General features: G+C 41.0%; 1 protein-coding gene across 1 annotated transcript in view; it reads right to left on the reverse strand.

Annotated features, from left to right (window-relative positions):
- Window positions 1-19,730, reverse strand: part of Mib1 (MIB E3 ubiquitin protein ligase 1) — a 114,260-nt gene extending 94,530 nt beyond the window's left edge. Inside the window, exon 1 of the mRNA XM_041659691.1 lies at window positions 19,502-19,730. Coding sequence (XP_041515625.1) covers window positions 19,502-19,730 — 229 coding nt within the window. The remainder of the gene's footprint in view (window positions 1-19,501) is intronic.
- Window positions 19,731-23,784: the final 4,054 nt, after the last annotated feature.

Below are 23,784 nucleotides of genomic sequence, written 5' to 3' on the forward strand. Positions count from 1 at the left end.
CACTCAGAGATGGGCACAGAATAAGATGGCTGGCTACACAAGCCTTTATCAGTTGAGCTCTGAATTCAGTTCAGATATTCTGCCCCAATGAGTGTACAGCAGTGTACAGTGTCAACCTCGGGTCTTCACATGCACAAACATTTGTGTGCCCACACACCTGCAAACATGCATGATACAAACATACACACACACACACACACACACACACGCACACACACGAAGGAAAAAAACCCTTTAGGACTGTTGAGCATGCTGCAACCTATTGTCCAGGTAAATAATTACTCCAAAAGAAATGGACTTTTATCTTCGTGGTCTCATAGAAACAAACCACCCATATACTTAATAAGTGCTCAGTACTAAGTGTTTTCCCTATAAACACTAAATTTTAGAAAACTATTAGCTAAGGGTGGGATGGTGATACACCCTATTATCCCGGCACTTAAGAGATAGAGGGAAGGACTCAGGAATGAATTCACTGTCATCCTTGATACCTCAGCAGCTCAGAATGCTTGCCACCAAGCCTTACCACCCGAGTTCCATATTCAAGACCCACATGGACGCAGGATGAAAACAACTCTCCCAGGCTGTCTTCTGACCTCCACACAGTCTCTAAGGCACATGTGAACCTACACATACAAACTCAGTAAAGAGCAAAATAGGAAGATTAGCAACTGGTGTTAAGAGCTGGCTCAGAGGTTAAGAACATAAACTGTGCTTCAAAGGAAGCAATCTCAGTTCCCAGTACCCACATCAAGACAGCTCAGCACCATGGGATCCAGCATCCTTTTCTGGGTTCTATAGGACACATACTCCACACATGCCAACACACAATTAAAAATCTTTAAATGGAAAACAACACTATGGCGCGTGTTCCTCCCCTTCAAGGAAGAACTTGTTACCTACTTGTAACCTCCCCCACTGCTCACATAGGAATGAAACAGACACTCAAAGACCATGACAAATTATAGAAAGCAACTTTCGGATTGGGGCAGGTCTCCTTTATTATCTTTGATGACGCTATCACTAGTGGTTCAGTAAGCTGAAACCAAAATGTTTTAAGTGGTACGTGACTTGTGACACCAGTGCCACCATTCTACAACCACATCCTAGCAACCGAACTCACTTTAAGCTATAAACTAGCTCAAACTAGCTTGTGTCCTCATATAAAAAGTTAAACACATTTCAAATTAGAGGCAGGCAGAGAAGAAGGTGGGATTTAGATGAACTAAGAATAACCATGCTAAAGATTCCCAGTAGATAACATGGAAATCTCTTACTTTGTATTTTAACTTAGGGAACTTAGCAAAATTAAAGGGGGAAAAAAGAGGTCTTTTAACTCGGAAACTTTCAGCCTCCTTTGATGAAGACGCAATGTTCTTTGGTGGTGAGGCAGTATGTTCTAAAAGTTCTATGTGCTGTGTGAGCAACACCAGAGGACAAAAATAGTAACATTATCACTAAGTTCTAAAAGAACTAGTAACTACTGCTACTAGTAGTAACTAGTAACTACTCCCTAAAAAGGAAAGAGTGTATTATTCATTTTCTATACCCAAATAACCAAACTCCAAACGAGGAGCTGAACTCAAGTACAAACCTGTGTTTGAGCCAAAGTAAAGTTGGGTGAAAGTGGAAGGAGAAAACACACACTAACAGTTAACTGGGGTGCCTACTGGACAACCCAAGACTGTACCAGCATCAAATATGCTTCGTGTTCAACCCTTCAGTCTCCTACAAATCTCTGAGAGTGGACATCAGAGTCTACTAACTCATCCAGAATTATTTTTAACAAGTGTATTCATGAGTACTTATGTGTTCATGTGTGTGCATGCTTAGAAGTCTTCCTCAGGAGTATCATCCACCTCCTTTGAGACATGTCTCTCGATGGCCTGAAACACACCAGTTAGACTAGACTGACTAACCAGCAAGCCCCAGTCTCTGGAATTACAAGCACTAATGGCTTTTGACATGGCTTCCAGATAGAATTCAGGCATTCATGCTTAAGAGGCAAGTTCTTTACAGACTGTGATGGTTTGAATGAAAATGGCCCCATAGGCTCAGGTGTCATTACATGAAAGGATTAGGACATATGGCCTTGTTGGAGTAGGTGTAGCCTTGCTGTAGGAACTGTGTCACTGGGGGTGGGCTTTGAGGTTTCAGAAGCTCAAGCCAAGCCCAGTGGCTCACACTCCAAGACCAGCTGCCTTCAAATCCAGATAAAGAACTGTCAGCTAATTCTCTAGCACCAAGTCTGCTTATATGTTGCCATGCTTCCTGCCATGACAATAAAAGACTAAACCTCTGAACCAGCAAGCCAGCCCTAACTAAATGTTTTCCTTTGTAAGAGTTGCCATGATCATGGTGTCTGTTCATGGCAATAGAAACCCTAACTAAGACACTGACTGAGGTAATTCCTTTCCTACTCTTTATTTTTTTTCCTCCTAGTGGAAGCAGGCAGGTATTCAAATATCACTCTTTCCATAATGTCAAGAGATGATAGAGTCCCAGTACTTAAAGGGCAGAGGCAGGAGGGCTGAATTCGAGCCCAGCCTAGTCTACATAGGAAGAACTTATCTCAAAAAAGAAAAGAGATGGAAGAAAGGGAGGAAAGCTATCAACCAAAGCCAATAATTCTCTAGTTAGGGCAGGGCTAAGGATATACCTCAGTAGCAGAGCATAAAGTATCTATGCAGCCAACTGCCAGCACCAAAACAAGTTAGAATAAGCAAGGGAAGGGTTTCAAAGAAATGATAGGTAAGTAAGCCTCTCAAAGAAAGGAAGACGTCGCAGAAGAGCAAGCACAAGAGGCTTCATACCTTGGCAGGACCATAAAATATAATCAAAGGCCTATAAATAATTACAATTAGACTGGGGACTGACAAGTTCAGACATGGTTTCTGACCTATATATTTATAGTGTTATATTAAATGATTAAAAACGTTTGTATGTAATTTAAGATCCTAATCCTATAATGTACTAGTTACACAAAATTGCAAAATATGCTAGGTTCAATATTGTCACGAGAAAACACTTACTTTCAAATGGAGGCCAAAGCAATACAGTGATGAACTTTAAGAGCTTTAATAGGTATTCACTACATGTACTAGGTCCTCTACACGAACAACTTAGTGATCAAAATTACATATCCTACTGGTCAAATTCTATTCTTTAAATAGTGAAAGAACTTTTAAAGTGCCCAATTCTTCAGATGATATTCAATATTTAAAATCTCCAATTCCTCACAGAGTATTTGATCATTCGTGTGTGAATTAAGCCCATTTTCTCCCCAAAGCTCTGGTATTTATCTTTCCGGTTCCTTTCGATTGTTTTCACCCCAAAGCTGCCAAGGAAAACAGCTCTCCAGGCTGGTAGATAACCCACCTACCACTTCCCACCAGCAAGTTAAGTCTGACTCTATCAATCATGAAAGTAACCATTACCATAGATCTCTAGTCTAAGTGGAATGTAAACTGAAATCTGAAACCACAAAAGCATCACTACACAACTTAAATCTATCAATGTACACATTATTACATCCTTCAGCCACTGAGTGTGCATCAAACGGCTGAACTGCAACTGTCATCTATTCCTTCCATCTGGGGTCATAAAGGAATTCAGAGCAAAAGGGCTGGCTCTTTTCTTTAATCACAGAATGATTTAGCATGGGAAAGCATGAAAATAATCCTTAAATTGGACAAAATGTTTGTAATCATCCCTTAGATTATCAAGAATGCATTATATACAGAGAGAAAGATATAGATATATAAAACTATACTATGTTTTAATCACCAAATAACCAAGGATATAAAATATTTATTTTATAACAATAATCCTGTAATTACTTCTATTGTCATTCCTACCAAAAGTTCACAAAGTAAAAACATATTTTCTCATAAATTTTATCAAGTAGATTCTTAAGTTCATCAACAAATAAGTGTTTTTAAAGGATGATAATTATCTGATACAGGACAATGAAAATGATCCTTCAGCTTTCCTAAAATAGAAATTTTTGTAGAAATGCCAAGAATCACAACATATCTTATGAATTTTTAAAAATACAGAGGCCTGTGAGATGGCTCAGTGGATAAAAGTGCTTGCCACCAGGCCTGATGACAGACATCTCTAAGTTAGATCAGTGGATCTCACATAGTGGAAAGAGCGAAACAACTCCATAAACTGTTCTTTGACCTCCGTAAATACATAATAAATAAATGTGATTTTTTTAAAAAGCAGGAAAGAAAAAAAATCACAGATTTTGATACTGAAATCACTGCATAATCTGTTTTACATATGAATCATACTAATTATATTTCTAAAGAACTGGAATTTTTTTTTAATGAGGGAATGTAACAACCTGTATTTTCAAAATATGACCACACTGATCTAGATGTCAGCCCATGTGCTCCTAGTAACAGACACTGACTCTCCACCATGAAAAGCGGGCTCCACTTCCCTCCTCAGAAAGAACACTGTCTAACATCTGATGTTGATAGGTCACGAAAGCCTACGCAGATGTCAGCGGTGGTCCCTTTCTGGTCTGAAGCTCAAGTCTGTCTGCAACGCAGCAAGCACAAGCAGCCAACACCTGGGGACAGAGCTACAGAGAAACACCCAAGAATCCCTGAGTGCACCCAGACTCCCAACTAAAGCTTCAAATGCTTTAAAGTGAAGACAGGACATTTTTGTGCTGGCTCCAAATTTCTGACCTATAGGAGCCAACATATAAATCATTTTGCATATGGCATTTGGGTTATCTGTTAGGTAACCATAATAAGTGTAACAAAAAAAATAAAAAAATGCTTTGTTGTTACAGTTTTCCTACAATACAATATACCAAAAATAACGAACTAAATGTGACTTTAAAAGAGAAAGAAAAACATCATAAAAGTAGTTTAACACCGTGGGCCTGGGAATGTAGGTAATTATCAAAAGTTTCGATTTTAAGGAGGTCTTTCTAGCATGAAACAAATATCAGAAGCTACATGTGGAGTGACGCACACATTTGTACATAAGTATTAGAGGGCTTCCCCAGCTCTTTGTACTCAGGCCCTCCTGCTGGCACAGCGAATACTTGACTCTCTGAACTATCTCCCTAGCTCCCACATTCTGTTATTTCTGTTTCTAAATTACTTAAGTTTTCATTAGAAGAATATTAGTAATTTTATAATTTGAATGGAAAAACAATTTTATTATTCCTTAAACCAGCATAGTTTAAAACTAATATTGCAAAGTTGGGGTGTGCATACACCATAACCCCAGCACATACACACACAGGTGGAGTGAGGAAGACTGCCACATGTTCTGGACCAGCCAGGGCTACAGATTCCATTGTCTCAATGATCAAAAATAAATAAAAAATTAGGAGTGAAAAAAATAAAAATACTATTCCAGGTTTATCAGCTATGTCAAAAAAGTCAGTAGATACTAATGAGAGAAAAACACAGACACAGTCTCTACTGAAGACACCTGGAAAAGGTTTTAATTCATTTGAGACTTTGATCCTGCTTTCAAAATCTTTTTAAGGCCCAAATATACTCAACTATTTGTATAAAGGCAAAAATGTAAAAGATGCTGAAAATACGGGGCTATATGTACACAAACTATATAAACCCACAAAGGAAATTTTATAGTTAAAACACAAAATGTCACCATCGTAAAAATATTTTATCAGTTTACCTAGTTCACAAATATCTACAATGAAACATTCTACTTTTAAAAATTACACAACATACCTACACAGACAAACTAGAAAGAAAATTAAACAAATATGCCATAGAACTGCCCTTTGCAGTTTCCCCAAGAATCTATACTGAGCATGTGTTAACTCCAAGAGCTGTAATAACAGGACACTTAACAACGAAACTATATGCACCAGATATGCTGGATGTCTCACTTAAAATCTTACATTAGTAAGAGGGCACATAGCTGCTACTGAGATTTTTTTAACCCTTACACTGAGTTCTGTCTGTTTATGTGGACACTGCCATTCCCCACAATTCTACCCACACCACACAACAATCTCTATCTCATTGCAGGAAAGCCAACCAAAATTGTTGTCTCATTGGTACCAGTAATAGTGAACACCCACAAAATGGCTATGTTTCTGAACAAGCCAGAGTAGACCTCCAAGTAGTCCATTATCCCAAAAGTAAAAGCACAATGACCCATTCAACACCCTTTGAACTGCTGTGCAGCTCATGAAGCAGCTAAACAAAGGGGATAAGAAAAATTCTATCCTTAGGCCCCCACTTAATAAAAAGCAGTTTGTAACTACTCCTTATCTATGTATTTTTCATCTCTAAGTTCATTTTCTACAAAATACAATGAAAACATTCATGAACTCATAAACTGTATATAGGCACACACAATGACAACCGACATTAAAAGGGGGGGAGCAACCTTCTACAATTTACAACCCATGGTTTTAAAGAATACTTCAGGAAAACCACCAATGCACACAAATGCACATCTAAATCCTTTCTTGGTTCCCACAGTTCAAGTACCAGCAAAGCCACTGAACAGCTGTGAAACAGACCAGCACTGAGAGCTAGAAAAAGAGAAAACAAGCAAGCCTCCCACTACCACCACTGGCACTGCAGGACTTACAGTGAGAATGCAACTGGCTTTAAAACAAAAGCTGGGGGTTAAAGAAAACCTAAAACAGGACAAAGGGCAACATTTCCCTGATCCCTTAGGATCCTAAGCTCCCCTAATGAATTCTCATCTAAAACTGTAAACTCTAGCAGAGTTCCCTAGCTAAACCTATCAGTGCTTTTTCTCTGTGCTGCTGCATGTTGCATTACCCTGGAGAGTTAGCTAATGCTCTTTTCCCCAAGCTTTATGAAGACACCTGCCACCATTAAATGAACTACCAGATGAAAGCTTTGACCCGTTCCACTAAAATTCAAATGACCATCTGCTGCTTTCACAGTGTCTCTCCTAAGTTCACAGAGTTTATAAAGCTAACAACATTTTGTTGGAAAATATTTAGAAAGAGTACAGCATGTTAGTAAGATCAATAATCAAAAATAAAAATAAATAAGTTCTTAAGAGAACCAGTTTAAAAAAAATTCACAAAGCACTGCTTAAGGTTAAATGTAAAAACCTATAAAGAGAAAGACAAGAGAACCGGAGTTTCCCTACAAGCAGTTATGTGTGTGAAGCAAATGCACAGTGAGACAAGAATGTATAAATCAGGAAACTTGATGTAACAGCAAATAAAAAATAAACATTTGCTGATGAACAAGAAAATAGGAGTACGTAGTAAACACACACCAGAACCTAAGAAGTGGGTCAGCCAAAGTGTTGTGAACAAGCCACCATGCGGCTACAAACAGAGAAACAGTACATAAGCACAAAGACACAAGGAAAGGAAAGAAACTCGTTTTCAATAATTACCTTCAAAGAGGGCAATGCAACAAGAGACGAATGCACAGGTACGCAAATTGGCAAAACGGCCTCTAGATGAGGTTGATGGGACGTAAATGTACTAATTATGTATTTAGATATCTTAAGTTTTATGTAATAAATTCCAAAACTTTTTAGAAATAAAAACAAATAGCCCCAGTAAATTAGCACGGTATCTAGCAATCCATGAAATTCTGTCCAAACTAAAAGATTTCTAACGTCAAGGTGGGTGTAGAGGCACACACCTGTGATTCCCAACACTCAGGAGGATCTCTTTGAGTTCAAGGCCAGCTTAGTCTACACACATAGTTCAGGGACAGCTACTTAGAAAGACTATGTCTCAAAACAACACCCACACCCACAAAGATTTCTAACATAAAAAATAATTAAAAAGTCAATAACCATTACTCAAACTGTTGGGGCATAACTGTTGCCATCATCAATCCAAAAGAGTTCTACGCTTCATGGACTCATGAAACTTTCTAATGTGACAGAAAGGGTTAGTCACCTAGAGTCTGTGGATGAAAACTCCGGAAAAGCACCTGTATCTTCAGAGACTGACTGACCAGGACTTCAGTACTGTGGAGGGACTACCCTGTGTCAGGTCCAGTGGCTAATTACATTCCTTGCCTGCCACTGGGTCAGAACTCACATCCTGTGACGTGTAGATAGAAACCTGCCGGAATCTCTTACTTAGACAGCTCGCTTCCACCAACCTAAGAATGTCAACAGCATCTTGGACCTATAGAAAAACTCCCCCATCTTGCCACCTCTCTGATGTATTCACCAATGTACTTTAAACTTGCATAATTTATGACTTTCTCTGTTTTATAAAACTAAAATTTCATGAAATTGCTTCCATGTTGGAACCTGGAATATGGAACAACCTAAATCTGTGTTCCCAGGTCACAGTCACTAAAAATGGAGATAAGTTTATTCACTGCAAAATAAACCATCTCTTATTCCCTTTAAAAGGAGAGCTGTGGTTACTGTGTATACATATCTACACTATAATTAAAATTCTTTTTTGCTTTTTTAATTGTTTTTATTGAGCTATGTATTTTTCTCCACTCCTCTCCCTTTTACCTTCTCCCATGATCCCAACATTCCCTATTTACTATTTTTCTACTTCCCACATTGATTAGAATAATTAAAATTCTGAGTATAGATGGAAGTTTCTGCTCTGTCTGGTCCCGCAGCCATTCAGTCCCAACAAAACAAACAGAGGCTTGTATTAATTATAAATTGGTTGGCCTATTAGCTAAGGCTTATTATTAACTAGCTCTTACAACTTAAATTAACCCATAACTCTTGTCTATGTTTGTAAACAGAGACTGCTCAATCGTTTCTCAGCTGCCCAGACCCTACTTCTGCACATGACAGTATTGTGGGGACATACTTAAGAACATGGGCAAAGACATAGTGGTCTAGGACAGCGGTTCTCAACCTGTGGGTTTAGACTCTTTTGGGGGTTATCAAATGACCCTTTCACAGAGGTCACCTAAGACCATCCGAAACCACAGATATTTACATTATGATTCATAACAGTTGCAAAATTATAGTTATACAGTAGCAATTAAAATAATTTTGTCACTAGCTGGGCAGTGGTGGCGCATGCCTTTAATTCCAGAGGCAGAGGCAGAGGCAGGTGGATCTCTGTGAGTTCATGGCCAGCCTGGTCTACAGAGCAAGTTCCAGAACTGGCTCCATAGCTACAAGAAAACATTGTCTTGAAAAAACAACAGAAAAAAAAGGAAAAGAATTTTATGGTGTTGCACAATATTAGTTTACACCGTGAAGATGTGTCTTTGCCAAGGTGTCTTCTAATTGATTTAATAAAGAGCTGAATGGTCAATAGCTAGGCAGGAGAGGAAACAGGGGACTTCCAGAAACAGGACTCTGGGAAGAAGAAAGGCAGAGAGTCACTGGCAAGCACAAAGCAAGCACAACAGGCAGTACACATAGATGAGGTACTGAGCCCCACAACTAAGTATAGATGTAAAAATATGTGTTAAGTTATAAGAACTAGTAAGGAACAAACCTAAGCTAAGGTCGAGCTTTCATACTTAATAAATAAGTCTCAATGTCATTATTTGTTACCCTTCTAGATATAGGTGATGTCTGACAATAAATAAAAAAAATGCTGTCCCATCATAAGAAACAAGATGGATCAATGTGAAAATGGGGGGACAGGATTTCACATGTAGCTCAAGTTATCCTGGAACTATGTAGTCCAAGACGGCCTCAAGCTTACAATTCTCCCACCTCATTAGACACAAGCCTCCACAATCAGCCCACACATAGTTTGCAGTGCTGAAATGAAGCATATTACCCACACACTTTGATACCTACACCCTAAAATAATTCTACTTTATTTTAGATTCAGATGATATTAATTAAGTTGTTTAAAATTCAAAAAACAAATCTGTCAAATCATTTTTAAGAAACGACTAATAAGGAACTGGAGAGATGGCTCAAACGTTAAGAGCACTGGCAACATGTTCTTCCAGAGGTCCTGAGTTCAATTCCCAGAAACCACATGGTGGCTCACAACCGTCTGTAATGAGATCTGGTGCCCGCTTCTGACTTGCAGGCAGAACACTGAATACAAAATAAATATAGATAAACAGTAGATAGATCAACAGATATTTAGGTAGACAGAACAGACAGACAGGAAAATAAATGAATGAACAAATGATTTTTTAAAAAAAAAAGAAAGAAATGACTAATAACTAACATAGCTCAGTCAGTAAAATGCTTAAGAACCTGAATTTGATCCCCAGAATTCACTTTAACAACAATATTAAAACAAGCAGAGTAGTGTACATTTGTAACCCTAGAGTTAGAGACACAGGGACAAGAAGATCCCAATAGAGCCTGGCTGGCCACCTTGGCCTACTTCACAAGCTCCAAGCCAGTACAAAAACCCTGTTGTTGTTTTTTTTTAAGGTACATGAAAAGCTTGTCCTCTTCGCCACACTGTGCACACAAGCATAAATACACACACACACACACACACACACACACACACACTGTGCACACAGCATAAATACATACATACACACACACACTGTGCACACAGCATAAGTACATACATACACACACACTGTGCACACAAGCATAAATACACACACACACACACACACACACACACCACACACACACTGTGCACACAAGCATAAATACACACACACACACAGTCTTTAGTTAACAGGCAAATGGGATAGAAAAAAATAGCCAACCTCCTTTAACTTCAAGTTCCACCCACATCCCATAATAATCTTTACTGTCCCTCACCACACATTAAAAATATAAATATTAAAGGAATAGTTTTGATGTGGGAGTGTCATATATCAATCTGTTGATTTCATTGGTTAAGCAATAAAGAAACTGCTTGGCCCTCATAGGTTAAAACATAGGTGGGAGGAATAAACAGAACGGAATGCTGGGAGAAAGAAGCTGAGTCAGGAAGTTGCCATGATTCTCCCACTCCAGACAGACGCAGGTTAAGATCATTCCTGGTAAGCCAGCTCGTGGGCTACACAGATTAATAGAAATGTGTTAGTCCAAGTGCGAGAGTTAGCCGAGAAAAGGCTAGATATAATGGGCCAAGCGGTGTTTAAAAGAATACAGTTTTCCGTGTAATTATTTCGGGTAAAGCTAGCCATGCAGGCGGCCGGGTGCTGGGGATGCAGCCCCGCCGCTCCTACTACTACATAGTTTTCTTCATAAAACAAAAGAACATAGCATACTATCTAACATTTGAGTAGATAAAATAATGTGACACTTTCTGCTAAAGAACTTGGGGGGGGGGGGGGGCTGGAGAGATAGATCAGAGATTAAGAACACTGGCAGCTCTTCCGGAGGTGCTGAGTTCAATTCCCAGCAACCACATGATGGCTCACAACCATCTGTAATGAGATCTGGCGCCCTCTTCTGGTGTGCGTGAAGACAGGTCACTCATATACACAAATAAATAAATTTAAAAAATAAAAAAACCAGGGTTTCAGAGGTAGGTAAGTGTGTGGTTTTAGTTTTCTTCTTGGAAGAACAAGGCTTCAAGGGTAAACTGGTGTTTTCTTCTTGCTCACACTTACCCCTTTACCACCCTCTCAGTGGATCTCACCCTCCTTCCTCTAATGACCCTCTTGCCACTCTCTCAATTGGTCCTCCTCTAACCACCTCGAAGACCCTGCACCCCCAATCAAGGCCTTACAGATAAAATCACCAATGTTCTAAAAGACAGACTCAGAGGGTCAAAGGCAGATGTGGCACCTCACCTCTGGGGCACCTCTGGTATACAACATTGATCTCACTGACAGCATGGCAGAGGCTGCCAGTATCAAATGAACCTGAATTCAAGACAACCAAGGAGAACTGCACCATAGCCTCCTCTGAGTGTCTTCCTGGTGCTGTTTGTTTCAATTTTTGTTTTTGTGTTTTTGAATGGTTTTTTTTTTTCTGGTTTTGTTTGGAAAAAGAGAAAGAAAACAAAGTTGGGTGGGGAGGAAGGTGGGAAGATTCTGGGAGGAGTTTGGGAAGGGGAGAAACGTGATATCAAAATATATCGTATGAAAAGATGTTTTCACCCAGGTGCTGGTGGTGCATTCCTCTGATCCCAGCACTTGGGAGGCAGAGGCAAGCAGATCTCTGTGAATTCAAAGCCAACCTGGTCTACAGAGTGAATTTTAGGACAGTCAGGGCTATTTCACACAGAAACTCTGTCTCGGGGGAAGGGGAGGGACAACAAACAAACAACACACAGAGAAAGAGAAAGAAAAAGAAAAAAAAGTTTTAATTTTATATGCTTCCTGAATGCAAATATCACGTGATCAAACATGTCACACTTCTGCTACCATGATGGACTGTACCTTTAAACCCTAAGTCAGAATAAGGCCTTCCTCAAGGTTCAACTCCAAGCCAGGGATTTCTGCAGGAAGGGATCCAGACCAGGATTTATAGAAACAGGGCAAAGCCGGCCACCTGAGCCAAAATAGACCTGAGACAGCAAACCGCAAGTGAGCAGAGCAAGGCACAGGAGCAGTGAGTTATCTCCAGGAACACTGAGTAACCTATGGGGTAACTAGAACTGTGACACTGACTGTACCACGAGGAACAACCATCTGAGCTTTGGATTCACTGGCACCTAGAAGATTATTCAACAGAATCTCAGACAGCCCCAAACCACATCTATTAGAGGAAAAGATGAATAGAAAAGGTAAGATCACACACTACACCACAAAGAGCAACACAACATCAGTAAAACTAAAGACCCTACAATAGCAAGACCTGAACAACCAAATATGGATGAATCAGAAGAAAATGACCTAAAAAATAACTTCAAGTGAATGTTTGAAATGCTTAAAGATGAAATGAGAAATTCCCTTAAAGAAACTGAGGAAAAGACAAATAAAAAACTGGAAGATATCAGCAAATCACTTTAAAGAAAACCAAGAAAAAGAAATCAAACATATAAAAGAAATTATTTAGAACTTGAAAGCGGAAATAGAAGCAATAAAGAAAACGCAAGCCAAAAGAATTATAGAAACAGAAATCACAAGAAAAAGATCAGGAACCACAAATGCAAGCATGAACGGCAGGATACAAGGGATGGAAGAGAGAAACACAAACACTGAAGATACAATAGAGGAAACAGACTCATCAGTTAAAGAATTAACTATTAATTAAACATTAAATCTAACAAAAGCTTAACCCAAAATATCCAGAAAATATGGGATACCATTAAAAGGCCAAATCTTAGAATAACAGGTATAGAAGAAGAAGTTCAACTCAAAGGCACAAAAAATTTATTTAACAAAATCATAGAAGAAAACTTTCCCTACCTAAAGAAAGATATGCCTATGAAGATATAAGAAGCTTACAGAACACCAAATAGACTGGATCCAAAAAAAAAGTCCTATTGCCACATAATAATCAAAACACTAAATATATAAAGAAAGAATATTAAGATCTGCAAAGGAAAAAGGCCAAGTAACATATAAAGGTAGACCTTCAGAATTACACCTGACTCCTCATTGGAGACAATGAAAACCAGAAGCTCATGGTCAAGTATTATGCAGACATTAAGAGACCACTGATGCCAGCCCAGACTACTATACCCAGCAAAACTGTCAATCACCATAGGAGGACAAACCAAGATATTCCATGACAAATCTAGATCTCACCAATACCTAACCACACACCCAGCCCTACGCAAAATACTAGAAGGAAAACTCCAACCCAAGGAAAATAGCTACACCAACAAAAACACACACAATTGATGATCTCCTAACAGCAAATCCCAAAGAAGAAAAGAATGCACAAATTAACATCACCAACGATGAAAACTAAATTAACAGGAGATAGCAATCACTGGTCATTAATATCCCTAAATGTAAATGGACTCAACTCACCCATAAAAGTCACAGGCTAACAGATTGAATATGAAAACAGAATCCATCCTTCTTCTGCATACAAGAAATGCATCTCAACCTCAAAGACAGACATTGCTTCAGAGTAAAGGGTTTGGAAAAAATATACAATCAAATGGACCTAAGAAACAAGCTGGCGTAGCTATCTTGATATCTAACAAAATAGACTTCAAACTAAAATCAGTCAAAAGAGACAAAGAAGGACATTTCATATTAGTCACAGGAAAAACCCATCAAGAGAAATTCTCAATACTGAACATCTATGCCCCAAATACAAGGGCATTTTCATATGTCAAAGAAACACTTCTAAAGCTTAAATCATACATTAAACCCCACACACTAATACTGGGAGACTTAAACACTCCCGTCTCACCACTGGACAGGTTAATCAGAAAAAAAAAAAATGAACAGAGATATAAGAGAACTAAGATGTTACGACTCAAATGGACTTAACATCTATAAAATATTCCATCCAAACAGAAAAGAATATACCTTCTTCTCAGCACCTCATGGAACCTTTTCAAAAATTGACCACATACTCGGTAACAAAACAAACCTCAACAGATACAAAAAAAATTGGAATAACCCAATGTACCTTATCAGATCACCATGGTATAAAACTAGAAGTCAACAGAAATACTAATTCCAGAAAACCCACAAACACATGGAAATTAAACAATGCTCACCTGAATCATCAGAGGGTCAAGGAAGAAATAAAGGGAGAAATTAAAGACTTCCTAAAATTCAATGAAAAAGACCACACAACATACCCAAATTTATGGGAAACAATGAAAGCAGTGTTAAGAGGCAAGTTCATAGCACTAAATGACTACATAAAGAAGCTGGAAAAAATCCCACACTAGTGAATTAACAGAACATTTGAAAACTTTAGAACAAAAAGAAGCAAACTCACCTAAGAGAACTAGATGGCAGGAAATAAAGTGAGAGTTGAAATCAACAAAGAAAACAATACAAAGAATCAAAGAGACAAAGAGCTGGTTCTTTGAGAAAATCAACAAAACAGACAAACCTTTATCCAAACTAACCAAAAGGCAGAGAGAGAATATCTACATTAACAAAATCAGAAATGAAAAGAGGGATACAACAACAGACACGGAGGAAATACAGAAATCATCAGGCCATATTTCGAAAACCTGTACTCCACAGAATTGGAAAACTTGAAAGAAATGGACAACTTTCTGAATAAGTATCACTTACCAAAATTAAATCAAGACCAGATAAGCAAATTAAATAGACCTATAACTGCTGAAGAAATAGAAACAGTCATCAAATGTCTCCCATCCAAAAAAAAAGCCTAACACCAGATGGTTTCAGCTCAGAATTCTACTAAACTTTCAAAAAAAAAACAAATACCAATACTCCTCAAATTATTCCACACAATAGAAACAGAAGGAACATTGCCAAACTCGTTTTATGAGGCTACAATTACCCTGATACACAAACCACACAAAGACATTACTAAGAAAGAGAATTACAAACCAATATCACTCATGAACACTGATGCAAAAATACTATAAAATACTGGCAAATCGAATCCATCAGAACAATCATCCACCATGATCAAGTTGGCTTCATCCCAGAGATGCAGAGATGGTCCAATATACGAAAATCTGGCAACGTAATCAACCATATAAATAAACTGAAATATAAAAACCACCATGATTTTCTCAATAGATGCTGAAAACGCTTTCAACAAAATACAACATCCTTTCATGATAAAGGTCTTGGAGAGAGCAGGGTTACAAGGAACACACCTAAACACAATCAAGGCAATATACAGTAAGCCAACAGCCAACATCAAACTAAATGGAAACTCCCAGTGATACCACTGAAATCAGGAACAAGACAAGGTTGTCCACTCTCTCCATATCTATTCAATATAGTTCTTGAGGTCCTAGCTAGAGCAATAAGACACACAAAAAAAAAAAAAGATCAAGAAGATACAAATTGGAAAAGAAGTCAAACTCTCACTGTTTGCTGATGATTTGATAGTTTACATAAATGATCCCAAAAATTCTACCAAGGAACTTCTACAACTCATAAACACTTTCAGCAATGTATCAGGATACAAGATTAACTCAAAAAAAAAAAAATCAGTAGCCCTCCTGTACACAGATGATAAAAGGGCTGGGGAAGAAATCAGAGAATCAACACCCTTCACAATAGCCAGAAATAGCATAAAATATCTCGGAGTAACCCTAACCAAACAAGTGAAAGTCTTATATGATAAAAGCTTTAAATCTTTGAAAAAATAAATTAAAGAAGACACCAGAAACTGGAAAGATCTCCCATGCTCTTGGGTAGGCAGAATTAACATAGTAAAAATGTCTATTTTAGCAAAAGCCATCTACAGATTCAATACAATGCCCAGCAAAATTCTTCAAAGACCTCGAATGAACGGCACTCAACTTCATACGGAAAAGCAAAAAACCCAGGATAACCAAAACAATCCTGAGCAATAAAAGAACTTCTGGAGGCATCACAATCCCTGACTTCAATTCTACTACAGAGCTGCAGTACTGAAAACAGCCTGGTATTGGCATAAGAACAGACAGGAGGACCAATGGAACCGAATAGAAGACCCAGATATCAATCCACACACCTACAAAACTGATTTTTGACAAAGAAGCAAAAAATACCAAATGGAAAAAAGAAAGCATATTTAACAAATGGTGCGGGCATAACTGGATATCAACATGTAGAAGAATGAAAATAGACCCATATCTATCACCATGCACAAAACTCAAATCCAAATGGATCAAAGACCTCAACATAAAGCCAGCCACACTGAACCTTAGAGAAGAGAAAGTATATACCCAAAGGATGCTCAATCGTGCCACAAGGACATGTGCTCAACTATTTTCAGAGCAGCTTTGTTTGTCATAGACAGAACCTGGAAACATCCTAAATGCCCCACGATTGAAGAATGGATATGGAAAACGCGGTACATTTACACAATGGAGTACTACACAGAAGAAAAAAATAACAAAAGCTTGAATTTTGCAGGAAAAGGGATGGAGATAGAAAACATTATTTTGAGTGAGGTAACCCAAACATAGACAATGATCACATGTACTCACTCATACGTGGTTTTTAAACATAAAGCAAAGAAAACCAGCCCATGAGTCACAATTCCAGAGAACTTAGACAACAATGCGGACACTAAGAAAGACTTACATATATCTAATCTACATAGGAAGTAGAAAGTAGAAAAAAAGATCTCCTGAGTAAACTGGGAGCATGGGTACCTTGGGGGAGGGTTAAGGTGGGGAGGGGAGAGGCAGGGAGGGGAGCAGAGAAATATGTAGACCTCAATAAATATCAAAAAAAAAAAAACAACAAAAAAAAAGAATAAGGCCTTCCTCAAAAGAATTATTTTTTAATTATATTATGTTGCTGAGATGTAGTGGCACGCACCTTTAGGAACAGTACTTCAGAGGTAAAAGGAGACAGATCTCTGAATTCAAGGCCAGCCCAGTCTACAGAATAAGTTCCAGGACAGTCAGGGTTACACAGAGAAACCCTGCCTCAAAAAAACAAAAATAAAAAGGAAAGGAAAACCATTGAATTCTTTGCCTGACAGCGATGCTTCACAACTTTAACTACACTGCTTGGACGGCAGAAGGACGATCTCTGTGAATTTAAGGCCAGGCTGGTCTACAGACAGAGTTCCAGGGCAGTCAGGGCTATACAGAGACAGTAACAAGAAGACCCCTAGGGCTAGCAGCTCAATCTGACTAACCAATCAGTGAGTTCCACATTCAGTGATCAACCCTGTCTCAAAAAGCAATGAAATGTCTAAGGAAGAGACAACGACATCTGACCTCCACACACTTGTACACCCAGACAAAATCCACCCCTTGTGCACACACAGGAAAAGTGCAAAAAACTAAATGTTGGTGGAGGCTGCTAGTTCATTTCCCAGCTGTCCAGACCTGAAATAAGCACAGAAACTCTACTAATTAAAACACTGCTTGGTCTATTAGCTTATGCATATTTCTAGCAAGCTCTTATATCTTAAATTAACCAATTTCTATTAGAGTTCAGCATCTATCTACCTACATGGCTTCTCTTCAACTCCACCTACTCTCTCCTCCTCTATCTGCTTGGAATTTCCACCTTGCCCTATTCTGCACTGCAACAGGTCCAAAGCAGCTTCTTTATTAACCAATGGTATCCATAGCATGCAGAGGGGAATCCCACATCAACTAAATATAGTTTATTATTATATTATTTAAGGGGAGAAAGAGATTTGTATTTTCAGTATATTCACATCTGTGTTTGCAACTGCAAAAATATACAACAGGTAACAATGGCTACCCTTTTGAGTTAGGCACATATGCCCTTTTCAGTGCAAAAACAAACAAACAAACAAAAACTAGCCAAAACAAAACACTATTTTCAGCTGGGTATGGTGACACATGCCTGAAATCCCAGCACTTGGGGAGGCTGAGGCAGGAGGATCGAAAATGCAGAGTCAGCCTCATCAATACACTAAGTCCAAGACAGTGGACTGCATGAGAGCATCTCTTTAAAAGTTTAACAAAGTTTATAAGGTGCTTGTTCAAGACTGAGTGGGCTCATGCTAACTCCTTTCCGCTGGTAGAGCAACTACTCATCCACTTCAGAATTTGCCTCTGCCAAACTTGCTGTTTCAGTAGTATCTTATTTAAGAATTCTGAAGCATAATACAATTTCAATTTTAACTTTCTAAATGACTACATTATCAAGAACATATCCATGCTACTTGCAGTGGGAGCACATGATTTTAGGAAGACAGAGGCAGGCAGAACTCTGAGTTTGAGACAAGCCTGGTCTACAAAGCTAGATCCAAGACAGCCATGGTTACACAGAGAAACCTTATCTCAAAAGAAAACAAAAAAACGAAAACAAAACAAGGATAGATCTAAGTGAAAATAGATTAAAATAAATCGTATTTTGTGAGAGCAACTCTTCTGTTTGTCACATAAAAAATTACAGTGTAAATTACTAACAGACCCCTATAATGGAGTAAACCATTAAGATCACTAAGTCTCAGGTTGAATACATAGAATTTCAACCTCATGTTACTAAGACAGGATTCTAATCTTAAGAAAAAGAATGGCATTAGCTGTCTTCCCTCTGGAAAATTCTCACAACACAGACACACACATACACACACACCACGAAATCAACAGCTCTATTGCTACAAACATATATAATTAAACAATTTGGGCGAAAATGCATTTTTCACAGTCCCAAATGTAATTTATCAACTGAACTCATAAGTCTTTCTCATTCTGTGTCACCGGTGGGAAGGAAAAAAGATAGTTCAACAAAGAGAAGGCACCAAGGGACGGGCCCCTGGCAACTCCACACCATATGGCAAGGCAAGCTTCCCATCAGACAGTTATCACTCGATGACTGATTGATGTCAATGCTTATCAGACAGGCTCTCGGGGCCCCTGCCCCAAAGCGAAGGAAATCTGTTGTCTGCGATGCTTTTCATCTAGGAAACTTGATGGCCCTTCCTAGGAAACTAGTTTTTGTCTACCGGGTTTGGAACCTCAAACTCCCCGTGGCCCGGCACTGCAGGGCAGGCGTCCCGCGGCTGGCCTCGCCCCTTGCTCCCACGCGCGTTGTCCCGGCCCGGTGACCCGGCTTACCGGTCGGCGCGCTGTCCAGGATGCGCAGGTCGTAGGCCCCGGAGCAGCGGTAGTTGGCGGCCGTGCCGTTGTCCCACACCACCACGACCTCCTCCGGGCTCTCGAAGCTCCGCACAGTGCCCACATGGCCCTCGCCACCGTCCTGCTTGCCCCACTTCCAGTCTGGGCCGCGCACTACGCGGGCGCCGACCCCCTCCACCATCACCCGGTTGTTGCGGGAGTTACTCATCGGGGCCCGGGCTGTGGGCGCCGCCGCCGGCGGGGGAGCCGTGAGGGTGCCGGGCCCGGGCCGCACTCTGGGCGCCGGCGGGGGCAGCAGCGAGCCCCGCGGCCAGTGAGGCCGACTCAAAGGTGGGGCGGCGAGGTCCCCGAAGAACCCTTCGCCCGGGCCGGGCCGTCGCGGCCCCCGCTCCCACTGGAGTCCCGCCCGCGACGGCTCGCAGGCGGCGGCTTGCAGGCCGAGGGCGGGCGGCCGCGGGCGGGGGCTCTGCCGCTTGCCCCGGGCTCCCCGGCCGGGCTACAGCGTCGGCCGCCAGCAAACCTCGCTCTCCCCCGGCCGGGAGCGCGGAGGGCCGGGGGAGGCTCGCCCGGGCGCGGCGGCGAGCGCGGCGGGAGGCCAGGCAAGCTGCCGGCCCTCAGCGGCCCCCGGCCGCTCGCTCAGGCCTGGGCGCCCGGGAGCCGGCTCCGCGGTGGGCAGCGGCGCTAGCGGCCGGCGAGCGGCCGGCACCCGGGCCCCGGGGCCCGCTTCCCTCAGCCCCCGCGCACGCCGCCGCGCTCCGCCCCGCCACCGAGTCCCCGCCGGGCGAGAGCGGCTCCACATCCGGGTACCGCCGCGTCCCAGGCCCGAGCGGCGCCTCGTGAGGGACTGCGCGGAGCTTCTCGGTCGGGACGAGGCAGGAGGGCTTGGGGCGATCGCGCGATCCAGGAAAGAAAGAGGAGGAAACGGATCCCTAAGCGTCCCCGGGGCGCCGAGGGAGTGCGCATGCGCGCGACCGGGACCAGGGAGGCCGAACGCCCCGCTTCCCATTGGCTGCGTGGACGAAGGCCTGGAAGTTGGGGTTGAGGGCAGTGTGGGGTGGCTGCGCGCCGGCGGCTGCTCCGCTCAGGTGAGTGCTGGTGTTCTCAGGTGCACTGGGTGTGAATTGAGGATTGCATACTGTTTGGGGCTTCCTTTTTAAAGGGAGCAAGAGTAGGGCTCATGACAGCATAGATTAAAAGTGGTGAATAGTCCCTGTACAAAGCAGAGTCCGTGACTGTGGTGTGTTTTTAAGCCTTTGGAATGTTGTGCTTGCCTTCCTGCAGAGTCCACTCTTCATACGATTGTATTTATTATGAGATAATTTAAATTGGCTTTTGGAAGGGGCTATACGGATTGAACATAGGCTCTTTCTCATACTAAGCACATACATGTTCTCCCGCTGAATTACAATTACACCCCAGCCTCTGGACTTTAGTGCCCTACCTTCGAGGATTTCGTTTGAAAGAGAATTCTCTATGTAGTCCAGTCTGGCCTGGAGACTCGCTGCCTTCACTCTCAAATTGCACCATCACGCCCAGGAAATTACAGAAAATTTTAATGGCACTTTATTTTCCAATTTCATTTCCCACACCTGTAACTCAGCATTTGGGAGACTGTAGGCAACAGATGGTAAATCGTTGGCCAGGCTAGGCTACTTACTGAGACTATATATAAAAAAACAAGCAGATAAAACCAAGAGTTTTACTTTACCTTAAATGAATATCTGCACTTTCTTAAACTGGGAAGGCATTTAAGAGGTAATGTAAGCTAGCGGTTCAGTTTGGAGGAGAGCGGCTGTTTACAACAGCATCTGATGAGGCCCAGGGTGGCCTCAAAAGTCCCTAAAGAAATGTAATATAGCCACATTGTTCTGATACTGTTGGGTCCAGGGGGGTCACGCAAAGATGAGAGCACCACCAAGTCTAATAAACCAGAAGCAAACTTTATTCCAGAAACCAGATTCCTGGAAAACCAGAAGCAAACTTAAAAATAAAAAACAAAAAACCACCGAGGGGCACAGAAGCTTATCAGCTAGCTGAGACCACAGCCAGAGATGGTCTTTGTTAGGCTGTGGCAAAAGAGTTTCTGAACCCACTTTTTATAGTAGGGGCACCAAGCATTAGGCCTGAACAAAGGAATTTTTATGATCTTGCCCCCAACCCATGGGTCAATCAATGTAGACCCTAAGGAGAGTAGTGAGGTCTAACGTCAATGGGTAACTAGGCAGCTATCATGAAATATGTTTCAGAGTAGATTACAGCGAAAGTCACTAATTGCAAGAAAACAGGTGCCTTTAGCAATTAGTCAAAAAAGGAACTGCTAATAATACCAGAGGGTTGATAAATCAGAATAATTGGTTCTTAGGCTGGGAACTTAGAAGATAGCAGAAAGCTTTTCACACTATCTCAAGGTAAAACTCAGATACAGAATGCCGTGCTTTACAACCTCCATTACCAGGGCTCATTAGTCAAACCTGTGTTTCTACCTTGTCCACAATGTCTCCTGGTACCTCCGGACGTGTATACTGGAGCCCCATGCCTCCCCTTTAAGGGTGCCAGTTTCCCATAACAGACACAGTGCCTAACCCAGAGGTCACGTATCTCTGTCTCCTAGAGGTTAACTCAGTTCATATCTGTCGTTCATCAAGGATGGCCAGGACACTACTCTCAGTTTGCAGAGAGAAGCTCTGGCCTTGTAAATAGAACAGCCAGTTGTAAAATGAAATGACCTAGGCTGATGGAGGCTTCTTAAGTGTCTGAGAAAATAGCTTACTGTGAATAATTGATCCCTGATCTGCTGAGAAAGCTGCTGACAATCTGTTCTCATTCCCCTAGACTTATAACTTTATAATTCTTTATTTCTACATTCTTATTTCTGGAATCTATATTTTATTTTCTTATTCTTGGACTCTTCAGTTAACCCATAAAATAGACATTATAAAAAAGATTTTTTAATCTTTAGAAAAGTTTTCATGATCTTTCTCAACCTAGATCACATCCTGAGATGTTTATATTGGTATTTTCCAAAATTGATGTGATTCATCATGAAACCCACTGTATCAGACACAGGTCTGTCATATGTATAACATACACAGGTATGTCGTGTATATAATGCAATTGTTTTACACATAAGTTTATCGTACATCCATTTTTTAGGAAATACTTGACGCCATCCAAAACTTACACAGGTAAGATAAATAAACCCTGCAAGCACTCTGGAGGCAGAAGCAAGTGAGAGGTTTCTTCCCCAGGTGATGCAGGGATTCGTGCCGTTGCCCCTTTGTTCCCTCAGACTGCTAACGGAGGGAGAAGAGCGAGGAGCAGAACTCCTGAGATCTTTACTCCAGATCACATGTCGCTGTCCATTCTCGAGAACTCAGGACACCTATGTGAGAGGAGGGCAAACGTTGTCTAGCTGAGTGCTGTGTGCAGCTATCACTATTCACTTCTGAAAATACAAATCACTCTTAAATAGTCCAGCAGCAGAAAATATAGCAAACTGACTTCAAAAAGTGTTAGGTGAGCTGCAGAAGTGAAGCGACATCAATGTACTAGAAAATACCATCCCTTAGTATTAGATGTTAAGTTGGGAGCATAGGTCCCAGTCCCTAACATCTATCCCAGCCCTCAGGCCTGGTCTGGACCTCAAATCCCAGCAGGCCAGGTCCTGACCCCTCCCTGGGGGTGGGGTACCAATCCCCAGGGTACTTAAGTGATCCCCCCCAAAAGAAGAACACATGGTCTCCCTTTCTTCCTCCCTGGGGTCGCGTTCCTGTAGCTTCCTGGTTTCCCCTTCGGGGCCACCCGAGAGCACAGATTCTCCCATTAAACCTGGATATTTCTTAATTCGGCTTGTTTTGATTTGGCTTGATTGGGAATTTTTGCGTCAACAGGGAGCTAATATAAAGAAATATTCCTAACACTAGAGAAGCAAAAAAAAAGAAAAGCACGGGATAGAGTTGGGATAATCTTTTTGTACACTGTGTAAAGATGTGTCTGTCTTTCCTCACCTGCCTAAGGTACCTTCTGATTGGTTTAATAAAGAGATGAACACCCAATATTTACACAGGAGAGGACAGATGGGACTTCTGGGGAGAGATAGGAACTCTGGGAAAGAATTGGAAGTGTAGGAGATTCACCAGCTAGATGTGGAGGAAGTAGGACATAGCATATGCTATGTCCTACTTACTGAGAGGTAACCAGCCACATGGCAGAACATAGATTAATATAAATGGGCTAATTTAAGTGTTAAGAGCTAGTTGGAA

Source organism: Microtus oregoni, unplaced genomic scaffold (genome assembly GCF_018167655.1).
Source record: "Microtus oregoni isolate MIOR12 unplaced genomic scaffold, Mior012 000011F_ref0000422, whole genome shotgun sequence".
NCBI classification, from domain to species: Eukaryota; Metazoa; Chordata; class Mammalia; order Rodentia; family Cricetidae; genus Microtus; species Microtus oregoni.